The sequence below is a fragment of the Mesoplodon bidens genome (assembly GCF_964165515.1).
Source record: "Mesoplodon bidens genome assembly, chromosome: 3".
Lineage (NCBI taxonomy): Eukaryota > Metazoa > Chordata > Mammalia > Artiodactyla > Ziphiidae > Mesoplodon > Mesoplodon bidens.
This window is the reverse complement of record NC_138178.1, coordinates 19,885,937-19,910,596: the sequence shown is the minus strand read 5'-3', so window position 1 is coordinate 19,910,596 and position 24,660 is coordinate 19,885,937. Positions and strand designations below refer to the sequence as shown.

The 24,660-nt window shown below is 42.7% G+C and overlaps 1 protein-coding gene across 1 annotated transcript; it reads right to left on the bottom strand.

Annotated features, from left to right (window-relative positions):
• Positions 1-649: 649 nt before the first annotated feature.
• On the bottom strand, positions 650-24,552 carry NUDT5 (nudix hydrolase 5). The gene is given in 11 exon segments (XM_081230115.1): positions 650-886; positions 2,977-3,030; positions 4,621-4,722; positions 5,323-5,418; positions 6,837-6,944; positions 8,211-8,260; positions 9,693-9,730; positions 9,733-9,793; positions 12,007-12,074; positions 14,034-14,114; positions 24,395-24,552. Coding segments are annotated over 10 exon segments (747 nt in total). The 5' UTR covers positions 14,094-14,114; positions 24,395-24,552; the 3' UTR covers positions 650-776.
• Between the last annotated feature and the right edge of the window lie 108 nt (positions 24,553-24,660).

The following is a 24,660-nucleotide window of genomic DNA, read 5'->3' as shown; positions in this document are numbered from 1 at the left end:
TGGTTTAACACCAAGACAGTGCCCCAAACCATGTAAATCTTATTACTATGGGTTTGGTTTTTAGAAACTTCAAGTACTTTTTGAGGTAAGGATAGGAAATGAGATTCTGAAGTATATACACGTGCTTGAGGGAAGGGCCCTGTATTTTCATTAGCCTCTGAACCTTGGTACATGAATGAATCGACCGTTTTTCATTACATAAGAGCTGGTCACCCTCCAGTAGTTAGATGGCTATAAGGACACTAGCTAACTGGAAACATTTGCTTATTACGAATGTTATTCTCTTTTATATCCTCTGCTATGCAGATTAGTTCCATATAGCAGATAATTAGGAGAGGCCAAGAAAGTCCCTATATAGGTCTGTCTTTTAAAAAAACTCTAATGCCGTAAACGGTTGTTTGCATACCTCACTACATATTTTTTAGTGGGGCTGGGAAGAGTTGACCTAATTGGAATTCAGGGCTATTTTCCTATGAAAATACCGTATCTCCTGGATTAGAGTAGAAAAGTTAACAGCTGAGCTTTCTTTTTTGAAAGCTGGATTAAACATTACCTGCATTTATGTTGTTGTTCTTTAATATTAGCTATGGAGCCTAGCATTCAAATGAAGGCTATAATCTACCTGTAATTACAATTCCATACCACCACATGCATTCTGTGCTTTTATTTTATGAAAAAACTAATTTCAAATCTCCATTGAAACTAAGCTGAATACAAAGTCTTAATGAAGGAGGCCTGTGTCCTGGTTACAGAAACAAGGCGACTGTCCTTTGGCCTTAAAACTTCAGGAAGGGCACTTCATACGGCTTCGTGTTTGCATGTTTCAGCGCCAGAGCGTAGGAATAGACTCTGGCATCCACTGTCAGATGTTCATCAGCTACCAGAGCTAGAGGAGGCGAAGAATACAAGTCAGATAATGAAGTTGATAACGGATAATAATACCCCTTATCAGCCAATCAGTGTTTACTGAGCGGCTACTATGTGCCAGTTCCTGTGCTGGATGCTGGTGGTATAGTGATGAACAAGACATTTCCTGCCTTCAGGGATCTTACTCTAACAGAAGAATAAAGGATGTAAAAGCAGGACTACGTTTCCAGCATGAGATAAGAACAAGAAAAAGTTAAAGACAGAAGAGCACATATACCAGGTGATGATTCTGTGTTTTAAACAGCAAAGCTTTAAGTTTATAGATCCAACTGTTACTTCATAGATTGCTCACTACAGGGCTTTGTTGTGCTGAACTACACAGTGATGATGATTCATGCATCCTCTCCACTGTCAGGGACACACACGTTCCATGTGCAAGTTAAGCTGTGTGCTCGGAGGGACTGGACGAGGTCTCTGAATCTGACCACAAGGGCCTTTCATGAGAACTTCTGTTTTACTCAGGTGGAGGCCCCCAGATTTCCAATCTGCCCCTTGTTTCCCAGCCACTTGTTTAGGAACAAGCTCAGAGTCAGTTTGACCCTCAAAGACAGGGTTCTGTCCTGCTCATCTGTGCCAGCAGGTGCTGGGCGAGTGCTAAAAGCTATTCTTAGTAGCAAACTGAACTCCACGTGCCTTCCTACTCCCTTCTCAAATGGTACGTGTGGAATAAATAATTTGATTACTATATTGTGATGCTAGTCAAGCCAGGAACACTGGTTCTTTGCCCCTCCCTCTTCCTATATATATAGATCCTTCTACCTCCCTATTTCCCCCCCTCTTTTAAGGCTGGAAGGGAAGTTAATGGAAAGGAGAAGGAAGGAATTTTTTTTAAAAGGACATTTTTCTAATACAAAAAACAAAAACAATAGCACATAACCTTCAAGCATTTGTGTGTCACCATTATCCCATTTAATTTTACTCCTGCCTCCTCAGAGGTAGGGGCTGTCCTGCTGTTCCCGTTTAATGAGAAGAGCTAGGAACCTGTTCTGAGCTGTAACTAACACCCGGTTGGCTGAGCCTCAATCCAGCCAGGCCTGTCGGCCTCAGAGTTGTGCTGTGACGGTGGCCATGGCTCTCCCCGAGTAAACACCCCAAATCACTGCATCTCCTCACGACGAGCACTTCTAACTCTGACTCTGGGATCCTAAGGTGGTTTCTACCTTAGGTCTGGTCTATAAAAAGGTAACGTAGGGATGGAGGCTGTCTGGGAACCTGAAATCCCAGCAGTTTTTGAAAGATCCCCTTGACTTTTCAGACACAGACGTCAGAAATAAAACGGTACGCCACTGGTACTCACGGGAGGAAGGAAGAGACTGCTCCCAAGGCTTCAGGCCAAACAATGCTTCAAGTGAATTTTTGAAATAAAAACTGAATAGTATTCAAATTAGGAGACCACCCGCTTCTTTGTCGTGAGTGACTGGAGACGAGCCCAGCTGGCAGAGGAGCCCCCGAAGGCCCTGCCACGGCTTTTGCAGCATCTCCTCGTGTAGGGTTACCGGAGGACATCCTTACTAATTTTTAGAAAGTCCTGTGAGACGGGCTGACCGGGAACCACGTGTAGCTACATGACAAGTAGTTTATTAAGGGGCACGCTGCTAGTTAGTTCATTATGTCAGCTTATCACACTGCGTATATATTAGGTGCCTAAATATTTGTTAAAATCTCCTTTAACTTAGACCCCACACAAAGAACCATCCAACATACTGGCATATTTGAGGATCAGTTAAGAGATTATTTACTATACCTTTGCATGGCAGGGGTTAAAGGCTTAAGGTATAGAATAGTTTTAGCTAATCAGCAGGCCTATATCTTGACTGTTCTGTAGGATTAAAAAAGCCCCTAATGAAAGCTTTCACTTGACATGGAATGTTTTGCTCTTATTTTCAAACTCTATGCCACCTGGAAAGGAAACTTATTATGTAGGTCAACTGCAGTCTTATAACAGTTTCTAGGTATTTGAGTTTAATGAGGAAGATATAGAATTATATTTAGTACCCCGTTGGTGGGGATGGGGAAAACAGAGAAAGTGGGGTAATCAAGAATGCTTACCATCAAGTCTCTTCAGCAGGTCATTCTTTGGTAAGGAAATCACTTCCACAAATTCTAAACAAACAAAGTGCAAGTGAAAATAAAGCCGGACACCAGACGAGCCCACCTGAGCAACTCACAGTGCCATGGCCGCTCCCGCTGCACCACACGGCACTCAAGGCCAGTCCCCGAGCGGGACACGTACCTCCATCTCCTGAAAACAAACAGAAGGGGGACATCTCAGCAAGGCCCGGAATGGTCAAACGCTGCAAGGCTTTTGTGCAAGACGTTATCAGAAAGGCTATAAGAGTTTTAACAGAAACCTGGGTCTCTACTAATTTAATTTATACATGTGGTAAAAAAATTCCAACAGTACAAAGTTATTGTTCTCCAAATCATATGTTTTAATGGCCACGTTTAAAGCATATTCTGTGATATGCATATATGTATTTTTAAACTTTGTTAAAATATACATAACAAAATTTACCAATTCAACCATTTTTGAAGGTACAAATTCAGTGGCATTAAATACAGTCACATTGTTGTGCAATCATCAGCACTACGCATCTCCGGAACTTTTTCATCATCCAAAACAGAAAGGTGGTGCCCGCTGAACAAGAATTCCCTATCCTCGGTGACCTCTATTCTACCTTCTGTCTCTATGAATGTCGCGATTTTAGGTATCTCACATTTGTAGAATCACAATATTTGCCCTCCTGTGTCTGGCTTAATTTCACTGAGCAAGATGTTTTCAAGCTTCATGTATCAGCATGCCTCGTTGCTTTATGGCTGAATAATATTCCATTGTAAGAATAGGCCACATTTTTGTTTATCCATCTGTCAATGGACACTTGGGTGGTTCCACGTTTGGGGTATTGTGAGTGATGCTGAATGAACACTGGCATCCAAGTATCTGTTTGAGGCTCTGCTTTCAGTTTTTCTGGGTATTTACCTAGGAGTGGAATTGCTGGGTCACCTGCTAATTCCATGTTTAACTCTCTGAGGAACTGCCAAACTCTTCCTCAGCATGTTATACTCGCTAGTTTGAAAACTGGGCATTTAAAATTAGCTGCCGTGGGAAACTGGAACACTCAGGAACAACTAAAAGGGACGGGAAATGGAAGACCTCCACTCTAACACGATTTACGGCGGTGTCTGTGTTACCACCACCTTTTAGTGGGGCTGCGAGAGCACATGGAACTGACAGAGGCATTAGAGCCTCTGAATCCACACTTGTTAAGAAATGTGGAGCAAAGAATTTCCCCAAAGCTTCACTAAATATGGAACTCAACAGAAACAGTTAATATGGTGCTGTGCTGTAGCACTTCTGCCGTTCTTACAATATTGATGGAGACAGAAATCAGTGATTTTGAAGATTTTCACTGTTTACGATTTAAGGCCTGGAGTCCTTATTACTAAGCGGGAATAAACTCCATATAGAAAGTATGGAGATTTGTAATTGCACATTTTATATAAAGAAAGCATAAAAATCAAAGAAGTGCTAAGAGAAAAGTGCTGAAATACATAAGATTAGGAAAATAGCCAAGAGTACCAATGAAGCATCTCTGAAAGACCATTATTCTATTAACAAAAATCAAACTAGTAGCAAGTTACAAGAAATTTAATGCAACGCAACCACTGTAAACGTAGCCAACAGACGCTTACCTGGCTTTGGCTTAGGCCTTACGTTTTCAGCATCGTCTCCATTGATAGTTACGGTTACGATATGTGTGGTACAGTTTGACAAACCTGGATCCATACAGACAGCTGGGGAGAGAAGCAGCAGATCACCTTTCCAGACACTAGTCAGGTGTCATTCGTTTCATCACTTAAATGTCTTTGGAGGAAGAGTGGGCTTGTAACTCATAGTCTATGTAGAAGTTATGCAGGGGAACTGGTTTCTCCTATTCCCTTAGTATGTATACGCTGTTGGCCTGCAGAGCACATGTGTAGTTAGTACTCATATTTTCCCCAGAGTTCCTGAGGAAAGTTTGGTAAATCTGAGGGGTTAGATGCGGTAATATCCTTTCACCACATCAAGAAAGTCTTCTAGTGAGGAGCGTGGCATACGGACGAGATGAGTTAAGTAATAAAGCTTAGAATGTGGGAACCCTGAAAGGAACCCTGATCTCATAATTCTTCTCCAACTTCAGCCCTTTATGCTCAGCCGTGCTCTCATGGGGCCGGGAGGTTCACTCAGGTGACCAACCCTCATCGAGGATTTCTCTTCAGTGAATTAGCTAATAAATAAGTCCCTGACCATAAAGAACACCCAAAGAATCAGCCCTTTCACATCCAGAACAATCAACTGCTTGGCTAATTTTCAAGAGTTTGTCCCCAAGCACACACATGGGGAGCAACACGAACCTGGGGAACATTCAGCAACGTCGCCCTTGTAGCCAGTTTCTTCCTCAAGCTCCCGAAGAGCAGCTGCTTCTGGGCTTTCGTTGTCATCGATGAGACCTGCAAGTCCCAGTCACGTGAGAGGTGGGACAGGGAGCCCCCTTCTTCTAACACACAAGCTGCCGAGCTACGGTGTGAATAATCAAGCAAGAGGTTTGGGAAAAGTGGGCGTGCAGATAAAACTTTCAGGTTTTGATCTTTTATAGAAAAATTAAAGGCAAAAGAACACCCCTGGGCAGATTTAGTAGGTTCTGTTCCTCGTGTTTAGACCTAGATGTTTTTGTGAGCATCTCAGCATCAAGGTTGTTGTACAGCATGGATCTCCTGGGCGGGTAAGTGGCTTGGTGGTGGCCAACTGGCCCCGGTTTTAGACTATTCATGTGACTACAGCACAGGAAGCCTGTGCTTTTTGTTGTTTCCTCACATGCGAGTTGGGGACAGTGTTTCCCATCTTGCCTTCCTCCCTCAGGGCCATATGGAGGGCCCTGTAATGCAATGCTAGGATAAATGTCACCTGGGAGGGAGAAGATGGGAAAGGAGGGAAGTAGGGGGAGGGGACTGTGGCTAACACTAGTTCACTGTGAGGAGGGAGTAAACAGGGCCGAATGGGAGGAGGCCAGCAGCATCGCACATCCTTTCTCCTGAAAGGAATTTACAGGATGCAAAGAAAAAGTGAAACATTGGCTATTCAATTACTTTTTTTGTTTTTTGGGCCACACCACGTGGCATGTGGGATTTAGTTTCCCGACCAGGGATTGAACCTGCGCCCCCTGCAGTGGAAGCTCAGAGTCTTAACCACTGGACCACCGGGGAAGCCCTCAATTACTTTTAAAGTTATTAATTTCTTCAGTGAAATGGCAAGGAAGTGAGAAAGAAAATAAAGCTGTTACTTATGTGTTACTATGGGATGGACTTTGAAAATACAGAACTTAAAGCACTAATGATAACTGAGATCTAACCTCTTCAGATGGGAACAAGACAATCAAGTCCTATAAGGATGCACTGCATTCTAGATACTTCCTGTACAACTGAAAAAATATTCTAGTTGAAATTAAGATGATTTCCTTGGCCTGTATACATACAGGAGGATCATGGTTCTTTCCCGTTCACAGTTTCTGGAGTTAAGAGCTGGGCCTAGTTATTACTGTAAATTTGCCAGAGGCAGATCATTAGTGATGGAAAACGAAATACCTTGACAAATTAGGAAAAACCAATGACTCAAAAGAGGCTAGAAAGAACGCTGCAAAGAGGAGGGCAGGTGGCCTGGAAAGGTGAGCTGTGATACCGCTACAGGTTAGAGGATCACTGGAGTGTGGGCTGGAGGTGCCTCACTGCAGAAGTGGTTTTGTTTTACTTAAAACTACATGGACAGATGAAAAGGTTTTCAGTTTCTAAGCTCTGCCGTTCTCAGGCTCTGCCCTGGCTCAGTCCAACAGTCCCTGAGGGGCCATTCTACTCCCCAGTGTTCAGTTACTCACCGGCGGGGAATTCTAGGCAGTAGCCCCCCATCGGGGGTCGGAACTGCTTCACCAGAATGATGCATTCATAGTGAAGGGTTCTTTGCAGCACCGGGATGACCGCCACACCTGCCAGCAGGAAATAAAACCAGGAAACCCCAATGTAAGGTCAGGAACGCCAGGAATTTGTTCACAGCAATCTAACTATTGATAAAAGCCCACATTTTAAGAAGTGCTGCAGCTGAAATCTGTCTTGTATTTGCCATTAGCAATAGGAAGTTAATTTAAGCTACAATACTGGCAGTTAACTTTGGAAGTTATTCTCATGAAAAACAAGGAAAAAATCATCACACTTCCATATTATTTAATTTTTCTTTTTATAAAAAGCTTGTTTTTATTGCCACAATTGCTTTAAAATAAAATTGAAACTAGAAGTAAACATTTAGCCCAGGGTCCAGGACAAATTTTGGTCTCCACGAACCTCTACAGACATCATTTCTCGCCCTGCTGCAGCCAGCCCGCTGCCGAAGTTACACTGATATCTGTGCTCTTGGATTTCCTTTAAGCAATAAATCAAATAAGTTCCAACGTTTGTCGTATATGCTAACTAGACTGAACTTCATTGTTTTAGGATAAAAGACCCTTTCTCCCAAGTTTACTTGGCCTTCAAACCAAACCAAACCCCAAAACCACTGGATTCTGGAAAACACAACTGCCCAGGAGGACCATCGGCTCCTCTCGCTTTCCCGGTAGGAAAACACGGCAGCTGCGGCAGCTGCTCGACTTCCAGGAAAAACAGAACAAAATGGAAAAATAAAAGGGAAAAACGAGGAAGACCTATTGCCCAACTTCCCCTAGACCAGAGGTGGTTTTCAGGACTGTTTCTGGGATCTTTGCAGTCAAAGCATTCAGGCCTGGAAGGGAAAGTGAACTGAATGAACAGTCTTTTCCTAAGTCGTTTGTTTTCTCATCAACTTATAAAAGCAAGCGGTCGGAAAGCACCAAGTCACGCCACATAAGTTTTCCAAACGAAAGGCTCTCACCCAGATCCTCTGACCAGAACGCAAAAGATTTCTAGAAGTCATAACACATCTAGATACAGTATGTGGCTTCAAATTACACTGACTTAAGTTTTGTCTTAAGTATGATGACATCTTCCCCTCAAAAACACTGTTCTGAGCTTAGGTAACAGGAACCGGAAGTTATTTATAAAGAAAGCTCGATTTAGTTACATAGTGTTGCAAAATAGAGCACCAGAGTTAAAGATAAAAGATCACACTTGAAGATAACCCTGCTCTGAGGTCTTGGTTACAGTAAAAAACCCTCCTACCCCCAGTCTCCTAGTCCTGTGTGGGACTTCCTTTCGGGAGAGTTCTAACAGGTTTGCACTCATACCATCAGCCGACTGGCCTTTCCTCGTTGTCCGCTTCACAGTTTCCCAAGTTCTGTTCAGGCAGACAAGAAAAAACAAAAGCATTAGTGCTGAAGAGGAGACTTCTTAGGTTTTGGGTGTATAACCAGCACCTTACAGATGCAAAGCATGCAAATGTGCTAAAGATAGCAGCCAGGAACACCACGCAATAAAGATCTGTATCAAAAAAAGAGCCAACTGTGCTTTCCCACAGCTTCTCAAAATTATCAGAGAAAACCACTGCCTCCTACATCTAACTCTCTACATCTAAACAGAGGGCCTGCTCATCACTTGAGCTGCCTTTCAAGTCAGCTTTCAAATCCTTTACTCAAAACACTTCAGTTTGGATCATAAATTTGCGCGAGCAGCACAGCTGGCGATCACAGCTTTAAAGGCGATTAAGCAGTCAGTGCAAATCCAGCCCCTGTGCAAATTCCAAAGGATATCCCGCATAATGTAAACCACTGAGATGGTTATTTATAGTTTAGATTTTAAAACCTGTCACCTCAACTACACAATATAAGAAAGTAGGACCTTCCTGTTTATTAATTGAGGAATTAATAAATTTAGGTAAGTACTCTGCTTTGCATGCGTGAGATCCTATCTAAAGGGAAAACGGTCCCTAGAAGAACAAGTGGGGTGAGCGGCTCCTGGTTCCCCCCTCACAGCTTTATTCCTGACTAGCTATTTGTTTCAGGGAACCCGGTACTGACATTCCAGTTACTGGAACAACCATGTTGTTTAAAGGGGGAAGGGCGGACGAGGGAATTTCCTCCTCACTCTTAGCCCTTCAACAGAAAAAAGCAGCGGTTAGAGATGGGGGTAAAGAAGCAAACAATTTTGATTTAAAAGAAGGAAGAGGAGGGCTTCCCTGGTGGCACAGTGGTTGAGAGTCCGCCTGCCAATGCAGGGGACACCGGTTCGTGCCCCGGTCCGGGAAGATCCCACGTGCCACGGAGCGGCTGGGCCCGTGAGCCATGGCCGCTGAGCCTGCACGTCCGGAGCCTGCGCTCCGCGGCGGGACACAGCAGTGGGAGGCCCCACGTACCGCAAAAAAAAAATAAACAAATAAAAGAAGGAAGACATCTGGGTGGCTCCGGAGAAAGAAAGAAAGGCATCCACATCCAACATCTGTCTCCCTACAGTAAGACTGAGGGTAAGAGGTCCTCCTTGGAGGAAACCTCGTACTTTTTATCTGGTTGTCCTTGAGGCTTGGACCTTGCCACATTTCTATTAAAAAGTGTCAGAATTTAATCTGGTTAAAAAAACAAAACAAAACAACCTTTCTGTAAACTGTAGATCTTTTAGTATTGCACCCAAATTCTAAAGGGCAAATATGTCAAACATGAACCTATGAAAATCAACCAGACGACCAGGATGACTCACAGCTGCCCACATTCCCGTTAGTAGCAAGAAGCCAACCAACAAGCCATTCTGATCAGTCAATAACTCGCAAGTGACAGAACACCTTCTGGCCCAGTTCTCTCTGCTGCCTCCTAGGGTTAGCGTCCTAAAGACTGAAGAAGACAGTGCTGGGAAAAGCACTGAGGGTCCCATCCCCAGCACACTAGGAATAAAGGAAGCAAAAAGAGGAGCATCATTATAGTAGTTACGATGAATTAAATAAGCAGTATGGAGCCACAACATAGGTACGTATTTACAAGAAACAGTAGAACAAGAGCGCCCCCCGAGAGCTCCAGTCATCTCAGAGGGACTCAGAGAGGAGAGACGTCCATCTGATTGTTGTCTTAATTAAAAGCCTCTTGTAGCTTCAGAATTCTGATTCTGGTTGAGTGACTCCATTTTTAGTCTTTGTTATAAGGAAAGCCTGTTTTACTTTCTTCCCTCTAGTCAACCAACTCCAAGAGGTAGGCAGGGCGACAGAGGGTGAGCTCAGCTCTCTCCTGAATGTCGATACAGGGGCACATCGCCTGCACATCTTTACTGTCCCCAAATCAATTCCATACCCTCTTCCATGAATGAGACAATGGAACCAAGGATTTTCTAGCTGCAATTTAACTGTTCTGTACATGCAATAGTTTATACATTTATAAGTCACAGTCTACTGTAAAGTACTGAGATTCATTCTTCAAAGCTTGACATTCGGGTATGCAATGTTAATGTTTCACACAGGCGCTCTCTGGAGGGTATGGACGGATGCGGAAGACCGTGCTGTAAACAGGCCACACAGTGTGGAGTCTGGGAGACCTGAGGCCACTCCCGACTACTGAAGCAGACTCTCCGGAGGTGAGACCGAATCCTGAGTATTTGGAAACAAATCCCCAAGTGATTCCGAGGCACATCCCTGATGAAGAAGTGCTGGAAGGAAGAGAGGACAGGGGCAGGTGCACAGCCACATGGGCCCCAACCAACACGTACTCTTCACACTAACTAGTGTTAAGGGCTCTATTCTGTGTTATAAACTTAACTCTACAGGAAGGAGAACCAAGCTGTATCATGGTAGGTTGGGCTCTAAGCTCTGGCTACGTTTTCACAAGTGTAAGTATGTGTGCACCTGTAGTGTTCCCCAAGTCTTGGGCCTCACCACACCCAGCTCACTGCACGTAACAGGTACCCCCTCCCACTCTGTGGATGGGGCGTAGTGTGCTTAGCTTTTTTACTTTGGGTTTACCAGTGCTATGAATATCTTAATGTTCCTCATGGCTCTCCAACATTGAACCTTATTACTGTTTTTTGCTACTTTAGTAGATATAGTCAAAAGTTGTTTAAATCACTGGCAAGTCCGTGTACTTTCACACTGACGATAGATGTATTTATTTCCTTACGAAGAAACTTTATCCTTATTTGATCACTTGGCAAATAGTTTTTATGTTAATGAATTTATATCATATAACCTGGATACTAAATTTAGTTACATTTTCCTATTTTCTCATTGTTTTACTCCTTTTTTGTATTTCATAAGTAAACGTTTAGCACATTTTTCCCTGTTATTTATAATATACAAAATTACTAAACAGAAAAGTTGGAAAATAGAAGAAAAAGGCTAGTCACATAGCTGCCATTAATATTTTGCTACAGTTTTCCTTCTAGCCTTTTCTTACACATTATTTGGCAGGGTTTAAAAACCATATATCCAATATCTTCTTTTGTTATCAGCTTATTAACTTTTCTGATACTGCTGGGTTGTCTTCATGACTGCTGTGGAGATGGCTGCTTAGATTTTGCCAAATGAATACACTGTAACAATTATTTCTCTATTTTTAAGATGTTGAGGTTAATTTCAATTTATTTGCCTTTTAAATTTATGATGAACATTTTTCATGCATAAATCTGATTCCAAATAGTTTTCTTAGCATAGTCTCAGACACCGCAGGCGCCAGGCCCCAGGAACTCCCTCCCAGCCCTCACCCACATATGTCTTTATGGCGACTGGTACACAGTGTGAAATGCTTTACAAAACTTCCCCCCACCCCAATTTTCATTTCCATGAGCAAGGTGTAAGCCTGTAAGTTTTACCTCAAACCCAGTAGCATTTTCTCTTAAATTCTAATTCAGAGATAAAAACTGGTTTAATAGAAGGAAGTCACCTGTACTGTTAATTATTCTGCTGCTTTATCAGCTTAAATTAGGCTTGGCCCAAAAGTTTTAGGTTCACCCTAATCTACTTGGGAGAATGGTGTTAAAACAGCTTAACTAGATTCTTTACTTAAGACAGAGTTTACAGTGAGGAAGATATCAAAGTTTATGCCAAACACTAAATAGAGACCCTGAGAACCCAAATCCTCAGCATTTTACAAAAAGAAGAAAAAAATACTTTACCTTGTTTTACCAGTAGGATCTCTGTAAGTTGTTTTTTCAAGCTTGACCCAGTCTCCTTCTGAAATTAACTAAAAGATCAGATAGTAAGTTGGGAAACTTTCAAGCTGAGCTGTTTTTTATTTAGTTCTTTTTCCTTTCAAACTTTTTGTGGCTCTCAATGATCATGCTTCCCTCCAAAAATCTGTGTCCAAGTTTTCTTTGTATCTAAAGAATTGAAAGTTGTTTATCTGATGGTGGGCCTGCTGCTCTGTGGAGTTTTGGAGGTAGGACTGAAGAGGTGAAAAGAAATGAGAGTTGACAAATTCTTGGGAGAGGGGAGGACGGGGGTACCTAGAAGGGAGCATGAGGGAGGGAGGGAGGGAGGGGTTTCTTGGGATGCTCCTAACCTTCTCTCCTCTGATCTGGGTGCCAGTCACGTGTGTGTGTTTAGGATGTGAAAACTCAGTGGCATCTGTCAATGACTACACAGCAAAGCTGAATACAGGGATACCATGGCCAATGACTACATTTCCCATAATGACACATGGGTTTACCACCCAGTCTGAGGGGCACCCAGCATCGTTTTGCCTGGATGCCAAGGTTAGGTGACCAGGACTAACTTTCCTACAGACTATACTGACTGAGCGCAAAGGTGCACTGTGTACATAAAGCAGTAAGAAGCCTTTTTCTTACTATTCTGTCACTTGTCACCAGCAGCAACCTAATAATTATCAGCAGATCTGTTCACAGATAACACAGAAAGGTTTTTAAATCAAAAAGAATTCCAGGGCTTCCCTAGTGGCGCAGTGGTTGAGAATCTGCCTGCCAATGCAGGGAACACGGGTTCGAGCCCTGGTCTGGGAAGATCCCATGTGCCGCGGAGCAACTAGGCCCGTGAGCCACAATTACTGAGCCTGCGCGTCTGGAGCCTGTGCTCCGCAACAAGAGAGGCTGCGATAGTGAGAGGCCCGCGCACCGTGATGAAGACTGGCCCCCACTTGCCGCAACTAGAGAAAGCCCTCGCACAGAAACGAAGACCCAACACAGCCATAAATAAATAAATAAATAAATAAAATTAAAAAAAAGAATTCCAGAAAGGTGTCAAGCTCAGAGTTCCAAAGATGAAGTATTTAAAGTTTATCCACTGCAATGGTTCCTGTAGGAAGAGCCTTTTTAAAAGGTAAACTGGATAACACACAAGACATACATTAGTTCTGGAATTCAGACCACAACTAACAACTTAGGTTTTTATTCTTCTTAAACACACATATTGAGACCACAAATAGCTAACCAAGATGTGATACCTAGGGATGAAATGTCTAAGCCCTAAAACTCACGTGATTTATTCTTCTACCCAGAGAAACTTTTAATAAAAATTGAAACAATAAGGTCCTACTGTATAGCACAGGGAACTATATTCAATGTCCTGGGATAAACCATACTGGAAGAAAACATAAAAGAGAATGTATATATGTGTATTACTCAGTCACTTTGCTGTACAGCAGAAATTAACACAACACTGTAAATCAACTCTACTTCAATAAAAAATAGTTAAAAAAATAAAAATTGAGAATTAAAAAAATCAACAGTCAAAACTCACTTTAAAAACAGCCTCAATTTCACTAATACATATAATTAAGAATGATACACCACTACTCCCACACAAGAGCAAAATGCCCGAGTCCTAAAAAGGGAGCGGGAACAGTGTTTAAAACCTGTCTTAAAGAATGAAAAAGAGGGGCTTCCCTGGTGGCGCAGTGGTTGAGAGTCCGCCTGCCGATGCAGGGGACACGGGTTCCTGCCCCGGTCCGGGAAGATCCCACATGCTGAGGAGCGGCTGGGCCCGTGAGCCATGGCCGCTGAGCCTGCGCGTCCGGAGCCTGCGCTCCGTAGCGGGAGAGGCCACAACAGTGAGAGGCCCGCGTACCACAAAAAAAAAAAAAAAAAAGAAAGAAAAACGATCATTTGAAACAGCAAATAGTCTATACATTTCTTTTAAACTCAGCTTAATATGGCGAAGGAGAAGGGAAGTAAAAATCAATGTATACCTTCTCTGAAATAATAGACTGCTTGGTATTTTGAGAATCTGCTGGTTCTTGTTGCTCCATTTTCACTTTATAGTCCCCAGGCTGTAAGAGAATGAGATGTGTTTAGGCTACATTAATTTTTCTGAATTACACATTTGTCCATAGGTCACTGGTCAAAGTACTTAAATGGCGGAAAAACTTGTGTCATCAAAGCTTGAGTTTCTCACATGAAGACTGGGGAGAACTGCCCCAGGTGGAACAGGAGACGCAAGGCCTCGGGAACAGCCAGGAAAGAACAGAAAGCGTCCCAGTGAGACCGACCCACGTCCTGCTGTGCAGACCTGGCCCTTAGACACAGCCTGAGATCTCCTGACTCCACGTTTAAAACGCTTTCCAAGGGGAAACAATACAAAGACTGTACACCATTCCCAACCCCCGCCCCTCAATTGCTGTCCCTTATCAACCCTTTTCAGCGAAACTTTGAGTTGTTGGCTGGCTGCTTCTCCCTCCCATTTATCTGTGTGTGTGTGGGTGTGTGTGCGTGTGTGTGAAATGGATATACTATTCTAATAATTTAAAACTGAACAGTTCAGTGGCCCATTCAAAGTTTTAACACGTGTCAACGTAACAGCTGCACATAACGAGTTAACGAGAAGCAAGATCTGTTAGGAAAGGGCAGGCCCCATCCCGGGGGCCATGGGCTACTACTTTCTCCTGGCATATTCCCTCAATTCTGTACCCTGAATGTCTGAAAATCTTTTTTCTACCCTCAAAGTTGATTGATAATCTGGCTGCATATACAGTTATGAACTGAAAATCATTTTCTGTCAGCAGTTTGGAGACACTGTTCAGTGTCTTGCTTCTAAGAAGCAAACTGGGGCTTCCCTGGTGGTGCTGCAGTGGTTAAGAATCCGCCTGCCAGTGCATGGGACACGGCTTCGAGCCCTGGTCCAGGAGGATCCCACATGCCACAGAGCAACTAAGCCCGTGCGCCACAACTACTGAGCCTGCGCTCTAGAGCCCGCGAGCCACAACTGCTGAAGCCCGCGTGCCTGGGGCCCGTGCTCCGCAACGAGAGGCTCGCGCACCGCAGCGAAGAGTAGCCCCTGCTCACCGCAACTAGAGAAAGCCCGCGCACAGCAACGAAGACCCAATGCAGCCAAAAATAAATAATAAATAAAATAAATAAATTTATATACATATATATAAAAAAAGCAAACTGGCTGCTGCTAAGAAATTTGGAGTCACTCTGATTCTAGATCCTTTCCAAGTGACCGGTGTTCTTTCTCTGGAAACCTGCAGTTATTTATATGTTCACGGTGATGTTGGTGTTATTTTAGGCGATTCAAGTGGGTCCTTTCAATCTGGAAACTTCATTCTGTGCTTCCTCAACTATTTCACTGATAATTTCCTCCCCTCTGTTTTCTCTCTTCTCTCTTTCAGGAAATAATACTTAGCTGTTGGACTTCCTGAATCGATCCTCTGTCTTGTCTTTTTCATTCCCATTTTCTGTTTCCTTGTTATTTTATCTACATTTCTCAGTGGCTATTCCAACCCTTCACTACCCTGAAGTTCCATAGTTCCTAACCTACCCCACCTCCAAACTTTAGCTCCAGGGAAAATACAAACCATCAAACAACAACTCTCTTACCAACCATCTTAGAAGGAAAAGTGTCTGCTCTGTTTCTTCTGGGACCTAAAGTGATAATTAAACAGCAAGTTTCCCTAAAACACAACCAACAAAACAAAACTTAAATAAACCTTCTCATAATCCTGTTCTCTGCTCCAACCTTGCAGGACTTCTTGAAAGACCAGATGACACTACTGTGTATCTCTACTCAGGCCATCACTATCTAGTCCCACACATCATCTGCAAGCTGGAAATACAAGTGCCTCTGATCCCTAAACTCCTTTACCAACCATAACTCATCCATCACAATCCTCGAAATTCTACCTCTAACACTTCCTGAAAGTGTCCTACCCCTACTATCCCTGCTCTGGTTAAAAATCTTAATGTCTCCCACTTGGGATGAAATGATTTCCAAAACTATCTCCCAGACACTAGACTTTTCTTTACAGTGTCTAACTTTCAACATTGCTCACAGTTATGTTACTATAAAAACTCCCTAAAATCACTGACGAATAAATGAATGAAGGAAAAGAGTGCAACTGGTTGGCTAAGTCTAGAGAGCCAACCTGTTTCTAAGAATCAGGTCGGTGTGGGGCCTGCTTAGGCTTGTTCTGAAGAAGACTTCCTCGTCTACTGGTCTTTATCTAATTAAGTTAAACTCAATTTCAAAATTACCTTGGCACAAAATTAAAAGACTCACAGTTTTTGATTTCAAAACTTACTGTAAAAGCCACAGTAATCAAGATGGTGTGGGTACTGGCACAAGCATAGGCTACATATAGATGGATAGAATTGAGAGTCCAGAATTAAATCCATAGATGTACAGTGAATTGATTTTCAACAAGAGGGCCAAGAGAATTCAATGGAGGAAAAGAACAGTCTTTTTAACAAATTGTTCTGGGACTAGATATACACATAGATAAGAATAAAAATGAACCTCTACCTAATACCATCTATAAAAATTAACTCAAAATGGATCAAAGCCCTAATTGTAAGAGCGAAAATTATAAAACTCTGAGAAGAAAACTTAACTTTAAATCTTCATGATCTTGGGTTAGTCAATTGTCTCTTAGATACGACACCTAAAGCTCAAGTAACCAAAGAAAAAACAGATAAACTGCATTTCATCAAAGTGTAAAACTTCTGTGCTTCAAAGGATACCATCAAGATGGTAGAAAGACAGCCCACAGAATGGGAAAAAAGTTTGCAAATCTGATAGAAGACTTGTATGTGAAATATGTAAAAAACTCTTACAACACAATAATTAAAAGACAAATAGCCTAATTTAAAATAGGCAAAGGATCTGAACAGACATTTCTCCAAAGATGTGTATACAAATGGCCAATAAGCACATGAAAATATGCTCAACATCATTAGCCATCAGGGAAATGTAAATCAACACCACAATGAGATACCACTTCACTCCCGCTATGATGATTATAATAAAAGAGATAATAACAAGTGTTGGTGAGGATGTGAAGAAACTAGGACCCTCATACATTGCTGGTAGGAATGTAAAACAGTGTAGCTGCTTTGGAAAATAGTTCCTTAGAAGGTTAACCACAGAGTTCCCATATGACCCAATAATTTCACTCATAGGTATATAATCAAGAGAAATGACACATAGGCTCACACAAAAACTTGTACACAAATGTTCACAGTAGTAGTATTCATAATAGCTCCAAAGTGGAAACAACCTAAATATCTATCAATTGACGAATAAATAAAATGTAGTGATTCCATACGACAGAATATTTTTCAGCCATAAAAAGGAATGAAGAACTGGTACATGCTACAACATGGATGAACCTTGGAAATATGCTAAATGAAAGAAACCAGCCACAAAAGGCCAAAGATTATATGATTCCATTTATATGAAATATCCAAAAGAGACAAATCCATAACACAGCAAGCAGATTAGTGGTTGCCAGGTGACTGGGGGAAGGAGGGACTGGGGTATGGGATTCCTTTTGATGAAAATGTTCTGGAACTAAATAGTGATGATGGGGGCACATCTTGTGATGATGGTGGCACATCTCGTGAATATACAAAACCTTCTGAATTTTATAATCATGAAGGTGAATTTTATGGTCTGTGAATTACATCTCTATTCACCACCACCACCTTTGCAGTCTTGAAATCCCCAACAGGTAAGTGTGTAGGATAGTTGGGTTGTTGACTGTCACCCTGGGTCCAAAGGCTGACAAAGCCCAGAAGACAAGTTTGCAGAGTTCTGCTCTGGACTCAACAACACTGCACTGCTATACCATGCAACCATTTTACTGTCCGCTGGGTGCACATTTTGTCTGATGCTCAGTACATATTTATGCTATATTATTAAAACATTACGAACATTGTTGCTTGCACATTATTTTGTGGGCCAACTTAGGAATTACTCTGGCAAAGAAGCAAAATTTGAGGCCTTAGGTAAGGAAAGATGACTATATGCTAAAGAAATAAAAATAACCACTTAATGAGGATGAGAGAAAGAAATGCCTATACATCTTCACACTCATTGAAGAAGAGTGAAGGGGGGAGAAGGGTGCTAATCTATACAGAGTGATCAGGAAAGGCCTGTTTAATCTGGTGACGGTTGAACAGAGGCATGAAAGTAATAAAGTAGTAAGCTACATGTACGTTTAGATATTTAGAGACAGCATGTGAATTATATGCATACAGCATAAGGAAACAGGCAGCTATTCCTTTGAAAGTACCCCAGACGGTAATTTATTAGGTAAACTTTTAACTGGCATTGGTTGACATCAGACAAACAGTTTACATTATTACAGGCAATCACAGTAGAGTGCTGCCCCGGATGAAAACGAACCATAGGTTAGTTACATCAACGGCTGGCTACCCGTCTCCACCTGAGTGTTGTACATCCAGAGAAAAGAACTTTATCCACCTAGATTTTTATCTTCTAGATTTCCACGCCCTTCTATTAACAACATATACGTCAGAGAAGGAAAGTTTCCTCCACTTTTAGTTCTGACATTTAAGAGAAAGTAACTCTCAGGCAACCAAGCAACCCCATTTAGTGCACAATATAGAATCTGTCTAGAACCGTACAAAACACCTGGATTAAGTCAGAATTTCTACCTCCTTTAAAGTGACGTTCTGACCCAAACTTCTTCTTTTTTTTAAACATCTTTATTGGAGTATAATTGCTCTACAGTGGTGTGTTAGCCTCTGCTCTACAACGAAGTGAATCAGCCATACATATACATACATCCCCATATCTCCTCCCTCTTGCGTCTCCCTCCCATTCTCCCTATCCCACCCCTCTAGGTAGACACAAAGCACCGAGCTGATCTCCCTGCCTGACACAAACTTCTTAAAAGCAGAGAACTGCAGTGCTTAAAAGTACACGTGCCACCAGAAGAGCAGATAGGCGGAGCTAGATAATCTCTACTTTCCCCTATGAAAAGATTCATAATCTGGATTCCCAGGAGACAAAATGTCAGTAACACCTAATTTAGAACAAGAGGTCCTCCCCCAACCCCCATGTGAGTATCTTTAGGGGCAAAGGGGCATCTAGTTGCTTCAGATTTACATGACACTTTAAGGCATTTATGTTATCTGCTGGGTCCCCTAATGTTTCTCTTTACAGCTGCCCTCAGATTTTCAAAGGGATTGTTGATGGGCTAAAAAGGTGAAAAAGCCCGATTCTGAAGGATGGTTCCTCATCCACCCCTTTTCATCTAAGTTAGCTAAACTCAAGTACAAAACAGTCCCAGTAATCAAAAATCGACCCTCAGTTGGCAAATGCTAAACTATTTATAAGCAGTTGTTTCAAACAGACTGTATATTTTTAAATGTCTAGAAAAACAAAAAACAAGCTCCAGACATAAATTACAAAAAAAGAAAGAAAAAAGTGGCTAACAGGGCTGGGCCTCTCAAGGGTAATTACTTGGAATGCAATCAGCCCCAAGGGGGAACAGTATTCTCTGGCAATCTATTGACTGTGTTAAAAACAAAAATGGGATTAAAGAGTGATTTCAGAAGTCTATTCTTTACCATGTGATTCCCAAAATGTTCAGGATTGTGAAAGCATGTCAAAAATGTTACTGAAACAGAAAAAGAATATTATTCTTAGCACCATTTCAGAAACAGAAGCTAAATAGTGCAGTGTGGGGCTGGTCACCAGCACAGGTCTTCAGAGACCAGAGAGCTCTCCATGCCCAGCTGCATGCTTGTCTCCAACACTACTGTGATAGAACTTTCCTAAGCCAACTCCATGCTATTTTGAGATTTAAAAGTAAAGTTTAATTTGAATTTTATCCACTTCATTAGCTAGAACTTAAGGTCATCTACATTTTGCTGCTAATAGGTGTACGTTATACGTAAAAAACCCCACAAAAACCCCCATGTACGTAACGCCCCACGTACATAACGCTGAGTGTTCTAATTCACATAATCTGTTTTCTGTTTTTTTGGGGTTTTTTTGCGGTACGCGGGCCTCTCACTGTTGTGCTCTCTCCCATTGTGGAGCACAGGCTCTGGACGCGCAGGCTCAGCGGCCATGGCTCACGGGCCCAGCCGCTCCGCGGCATGTGTGATCTTCCTGGACCGGGGCACGAACCCGTGTCCCCTGAATCGGCAGGCAGACTCTCAACCACTGCGCTACCAGGGAAGCCCTCACATAATCTGTTTTAACCTACTTTGGTTTGAGCAGAGAAGGTCTATGATGTGTCAGATGTGTGATTTTTCCAGGGCACAAAAATCTCTAGTGAAGGAAAATGTCACAGGATTCTTTGAATTCCTGTACAGTGTTGGGCAGCAGTGTCTAACTAGCTTTGTGAGCGTGGGCAGTTCAGAAGTTCAAGTATACAGCAAGTGCAAAGTGACCACTATTCCTGCCCTGGGGACCTTATACGCAGATAACCAGAAGGGCAAATGCCTGCTAGAAAGATAATGCAATACCAGGGTGTTTTAAATGAGGCACAAATCACATCCACTTGGGAGGCAGGGAAAATAGAAAAGACTTTTAAAAAGCTACTATTAAAAGGCAGTTTGATACTAAGATATGATTTAGAGACCAAGAAGGCAGGGCAAGCATTCTGAGTAGAAGGAACCACATACATGAACAAAAGCAGAGATACTAACTGGGGGAACGGTTGAGAAATTACAGGAGAGTTTGGCAAGCCCTGGGGCTCTCAACTTTTCCCTCCCTACGCCCTCCAAAAAAAAACCCCAAACAAACCCCACATATAATGGATGATATTAACAATTAACAAACACATTTCCAAAGGCTTACACAGATTCGGCTGGATGCCCGCCCCTTTCCCCCAAATACGCTGGCAAACTAAGCACTCAACAACCTTAACCAGCAGGCCACAAACTCCTGCTGCTAGGCACGTTCCTCTTGGGTTTAGCACTTACAATTCTCCACTGAAGGGAGGAAGATAGACGATCACATTTTCACAAACTTGTGTATTTGAGTATTAGGAACAACAGCTGGATTAAAGTTAAGTGGGAGTAAGATTCAAGAAGTTAAACTGAGAATCTCAAAAGTCAGGCTGTAGAGTTTGCGCCCAGGCTCCTCATCATTCACTTATTACCATACCCGAGTCCCTGCAGCTTGCTGAGCTTGCAAAGTGAAGCAAAAACCAGAGCAAGAAATCACACATTGGTTAATCTCTCCCAGCTAATAGCTGAGTATTGTAAACACCATCTATACTCAACCAAAGATGTAGGAGCTCAAATCGTAAGCAAAAACTTCTGATTGACAAATGAAGGTCAGGCAGCTGGAACAGTTTAATAACGGAATAGAGAAATCAATGAGGCAACTTGAAAGAAATTAAGTGGGAGATCAATTTTTGCAAAAAATAACGATTGTCATTAATAGGCATGTCTAAAATGCTATTCTACATTCTTTCAGAAAAACTACACAGAAAAGCCACTTGATTTATAATGAACAAAGTACCAATTAGTTTTGTTATATTTAATAATCTTGGTTAAAATCATAAAGCTTCAAAAATTTTAGTTTTTTTAAAGATAATATTTTGATCAGTCTTCTTTTGTGCCATCTATGGTAAAATTTTGGTATCCACATCAAATGGATTAACTTTAAGTGAGCTTTTCTTTGCTGACAATTACCCTCACATAACTTCCTGAAGTTAACTTTGTTAATGATGCAAAGCCACTGAAAGCCTTCTTTTTTCTTTTCTTTTCTTGTAGGTGTAGGGGTTGGATGGGCAGGGAGGGACTGACATGTTACTGAAATTATACCTGGTGATTTATGATCATTAACCAAGTGATTTACAATCATTACCTTTAGTTCTGGTTGAGCAAGAGTGAACTGATTGTAATTACCCCTTGGAAAAGTTAATTGGTTACAGCCACAGAGTAATAAGACCAGTAAAGAAGATCTTGTAATTGCCCAGGAAAGAGATAACATAGGTTTGGACGAGGGTGGACCAGGAACAAGCAGATTTAATTCCTTGCAGATGAGGCTTTTTTACTTTTCCTAAAACAGTTTCTGGGGAAGGGGTTTCCAAAGCTAGTTCCAAGAAGGAGATGATCTTAAAGAAAACTGGGAGAAAGGGGTGGTGCAGTGTTCAAACTTGGAAACACTGAGTTTGAGATGTTGGTAAGATATCCCAAGTGGGGAAAACCAACAGGCGGTTGGAAACACTAATCTACAATATTAATTATATTATGGATTCAGAGAAGGAAATGTTTTTTCATTATTTAATTTGGAATTGCTCAATTACCCCCTATCACTTTGGCTACAGATATTTTTCGGCCCTCATGAGAAAAAGCAACTATTTCCACTGTTGTAAAGGTTTCATTGAAGAAACTTGATTAATATAAACAGTTGATGGCTAAATGAAGAAAAGGTACACATGGTGGCAAATAAATAATGAAAGCGGGGCTTCCCTGGTGGTGCAGTGGTTGAGAGTGCGCCTGACGATGCAGGGGACACGGGTTCGTGCCCCGGTCCGGGAAGATCCCACATGCCACGGAGCGGCTAGGCCCGTGAGCCATGGCCCCTGAGCCTGCGCGTCCGGAGCCTGTGCTCCGCAACGGGAGAGGCCACGACAGTGAGAGGCCCGCGTACCGCAAAAAAAAAAAAAAAGAAAAGCGAATTTAGCTGTACCCATTCAAAATACTGGAGTGTCTGTTTGTAATGTCAATTTATTCGATGCTGGTTAAATGTGTAACAAGGTACTTAGAAATCAGCTGTGAGTAATACTAAAATGTCAGCACTTCTAAAGTATATAGCCTGAATAAAAGACATCTGCATCAAATCCCTTCCCTGTAGTGTCTATATTTAAGTTTACAAACTTAGCTGCTTCTTTACAAATAACTGCAATCCTCACCTCAACCTCTACACGCAAGTTTTCTGGGCTTCCTCCCAGACTGACTACGTTACCAGTTTCTACTTTCTCCTATACATCTATTAATTCCTATCTTCAACAGAAAATACCTTACCCAAATTAACCCCTTCAGTGCTCACATTGCCTTCAGCTACAACTTGTTTATTTCTAGGTCACATCAAAAACAAATATTTGAGTGACCACTCCATCCGGTATCAAGTCTCTCTTAGATCTGGCAGCCTGGCACCATTCTCCCAGCATCTATGGAATATTGCTTCTTTTCCCCATCAAAACAGAAAGGATTGCGTAATCGTGGATCTCAGAAGTGCTACCGACCCACTACCGCCGCCCCTGCCCCAACATACTCTGCAACGGCACACTCCACTTACCTCCGCTTTGAAAATGTATGTTTAAAAGCTCTGCTCCCAATTAAACCACTTAGGAACACTTTTTGAGCAAAACAAAACAGGAAACAACGCATATTCCCGGTGGGGGGGGGCAGGGTTCTAACGACTAATGGGCAGAGAATCCTGTAATTATACGAATGAATACCTTTCTAAAGAGGCTTGTAATCGGTGGGGTTCTCACCTCTTTCTAATTTAAAACGACTTAAGATGAGCCAGTAAGAATATGCAATTTTAAGGAGCTATCCGAAATGTGCGCCCTTAGGCAAAGGTGCCTGGGACAAGCCCAAGGCACGTAACTGTAAGAAGCAAGGCTAGGTTTAAAAGGCGTTTCTCAGCACCTAGTCATTTCTCTTTTCATTCATTTAAAGAAATAAATAAAAGTAAACTTTTTCGTTACTCTACTTTCTGACCGCCATCTGATACGCCCTTACGAAAGGAGTAGGGAAAACATACGATAGGGTGATAGGGGACGGACGAAGAAAAGGGGAAAAGAATGGTATAACAAATTCGACTAGCAATCCTTACAGTCTTGTGAATCCAGCATGGCATGGGTACGGACACGATCTGGCTGTGTTTTTGCAAGCTGCTACTTTTGCGAGGCTAGAATAAATGAACTTGACGCTCAAGGCGACACCTCTCCTTTCCTCTATTCTCCCAAATCTACCTCCTCTACCACCTCCAAAGTCCAACTCCCCAGGACCGTACAGACGGGCTCGTTCCCTCTCTCTCACAACCCTCCCCCACCAGAGAAGCGGGGCCATGCCTCCCTTTGCAGATGCCTCCACCACTGCATTCACGCTAACATTTCACTCTGATGTTTCCTACTTTCTGTACCCCGAGTAGCCCAGCTCTTCCACCCCAGTTCCTGGTTTGCCTCTGAATCTGCCCTCCTTTCCGCACCTCGCGGGACGCGAGCTGGGTTCGCAGCCGGGGAGACGCGCTCCGCTGCCGGCATGCTCCAGGTGTGCTCCCTCCCTCCCCCGCCAAAGAGACCCTGCACTTGATTGGCCCGCGCCGAGTTACCTACTCCCAGGCGTGGGGCGAAGGGATGGGTACTCCTTTAGGAAGGGGGAGGAAAGGAGAAAGCACGGATCCAAGGTAGCAGTCTCAGAAGATGCGGGGCTACTGCGAGAGCCGCAGGCGCGCCTCGCGGTGATGAGAGAGGGTGCGCGCTCGCCCCCTCGCGGCACCCGTAGCACCCCCGCTGGTGACCTAGCCGCAGAGGATTACCTTCCGGGGCAGTGCGCGGCTGGGCGAGAAGAGGATCCCTGCATTTACAATCCTCGTCT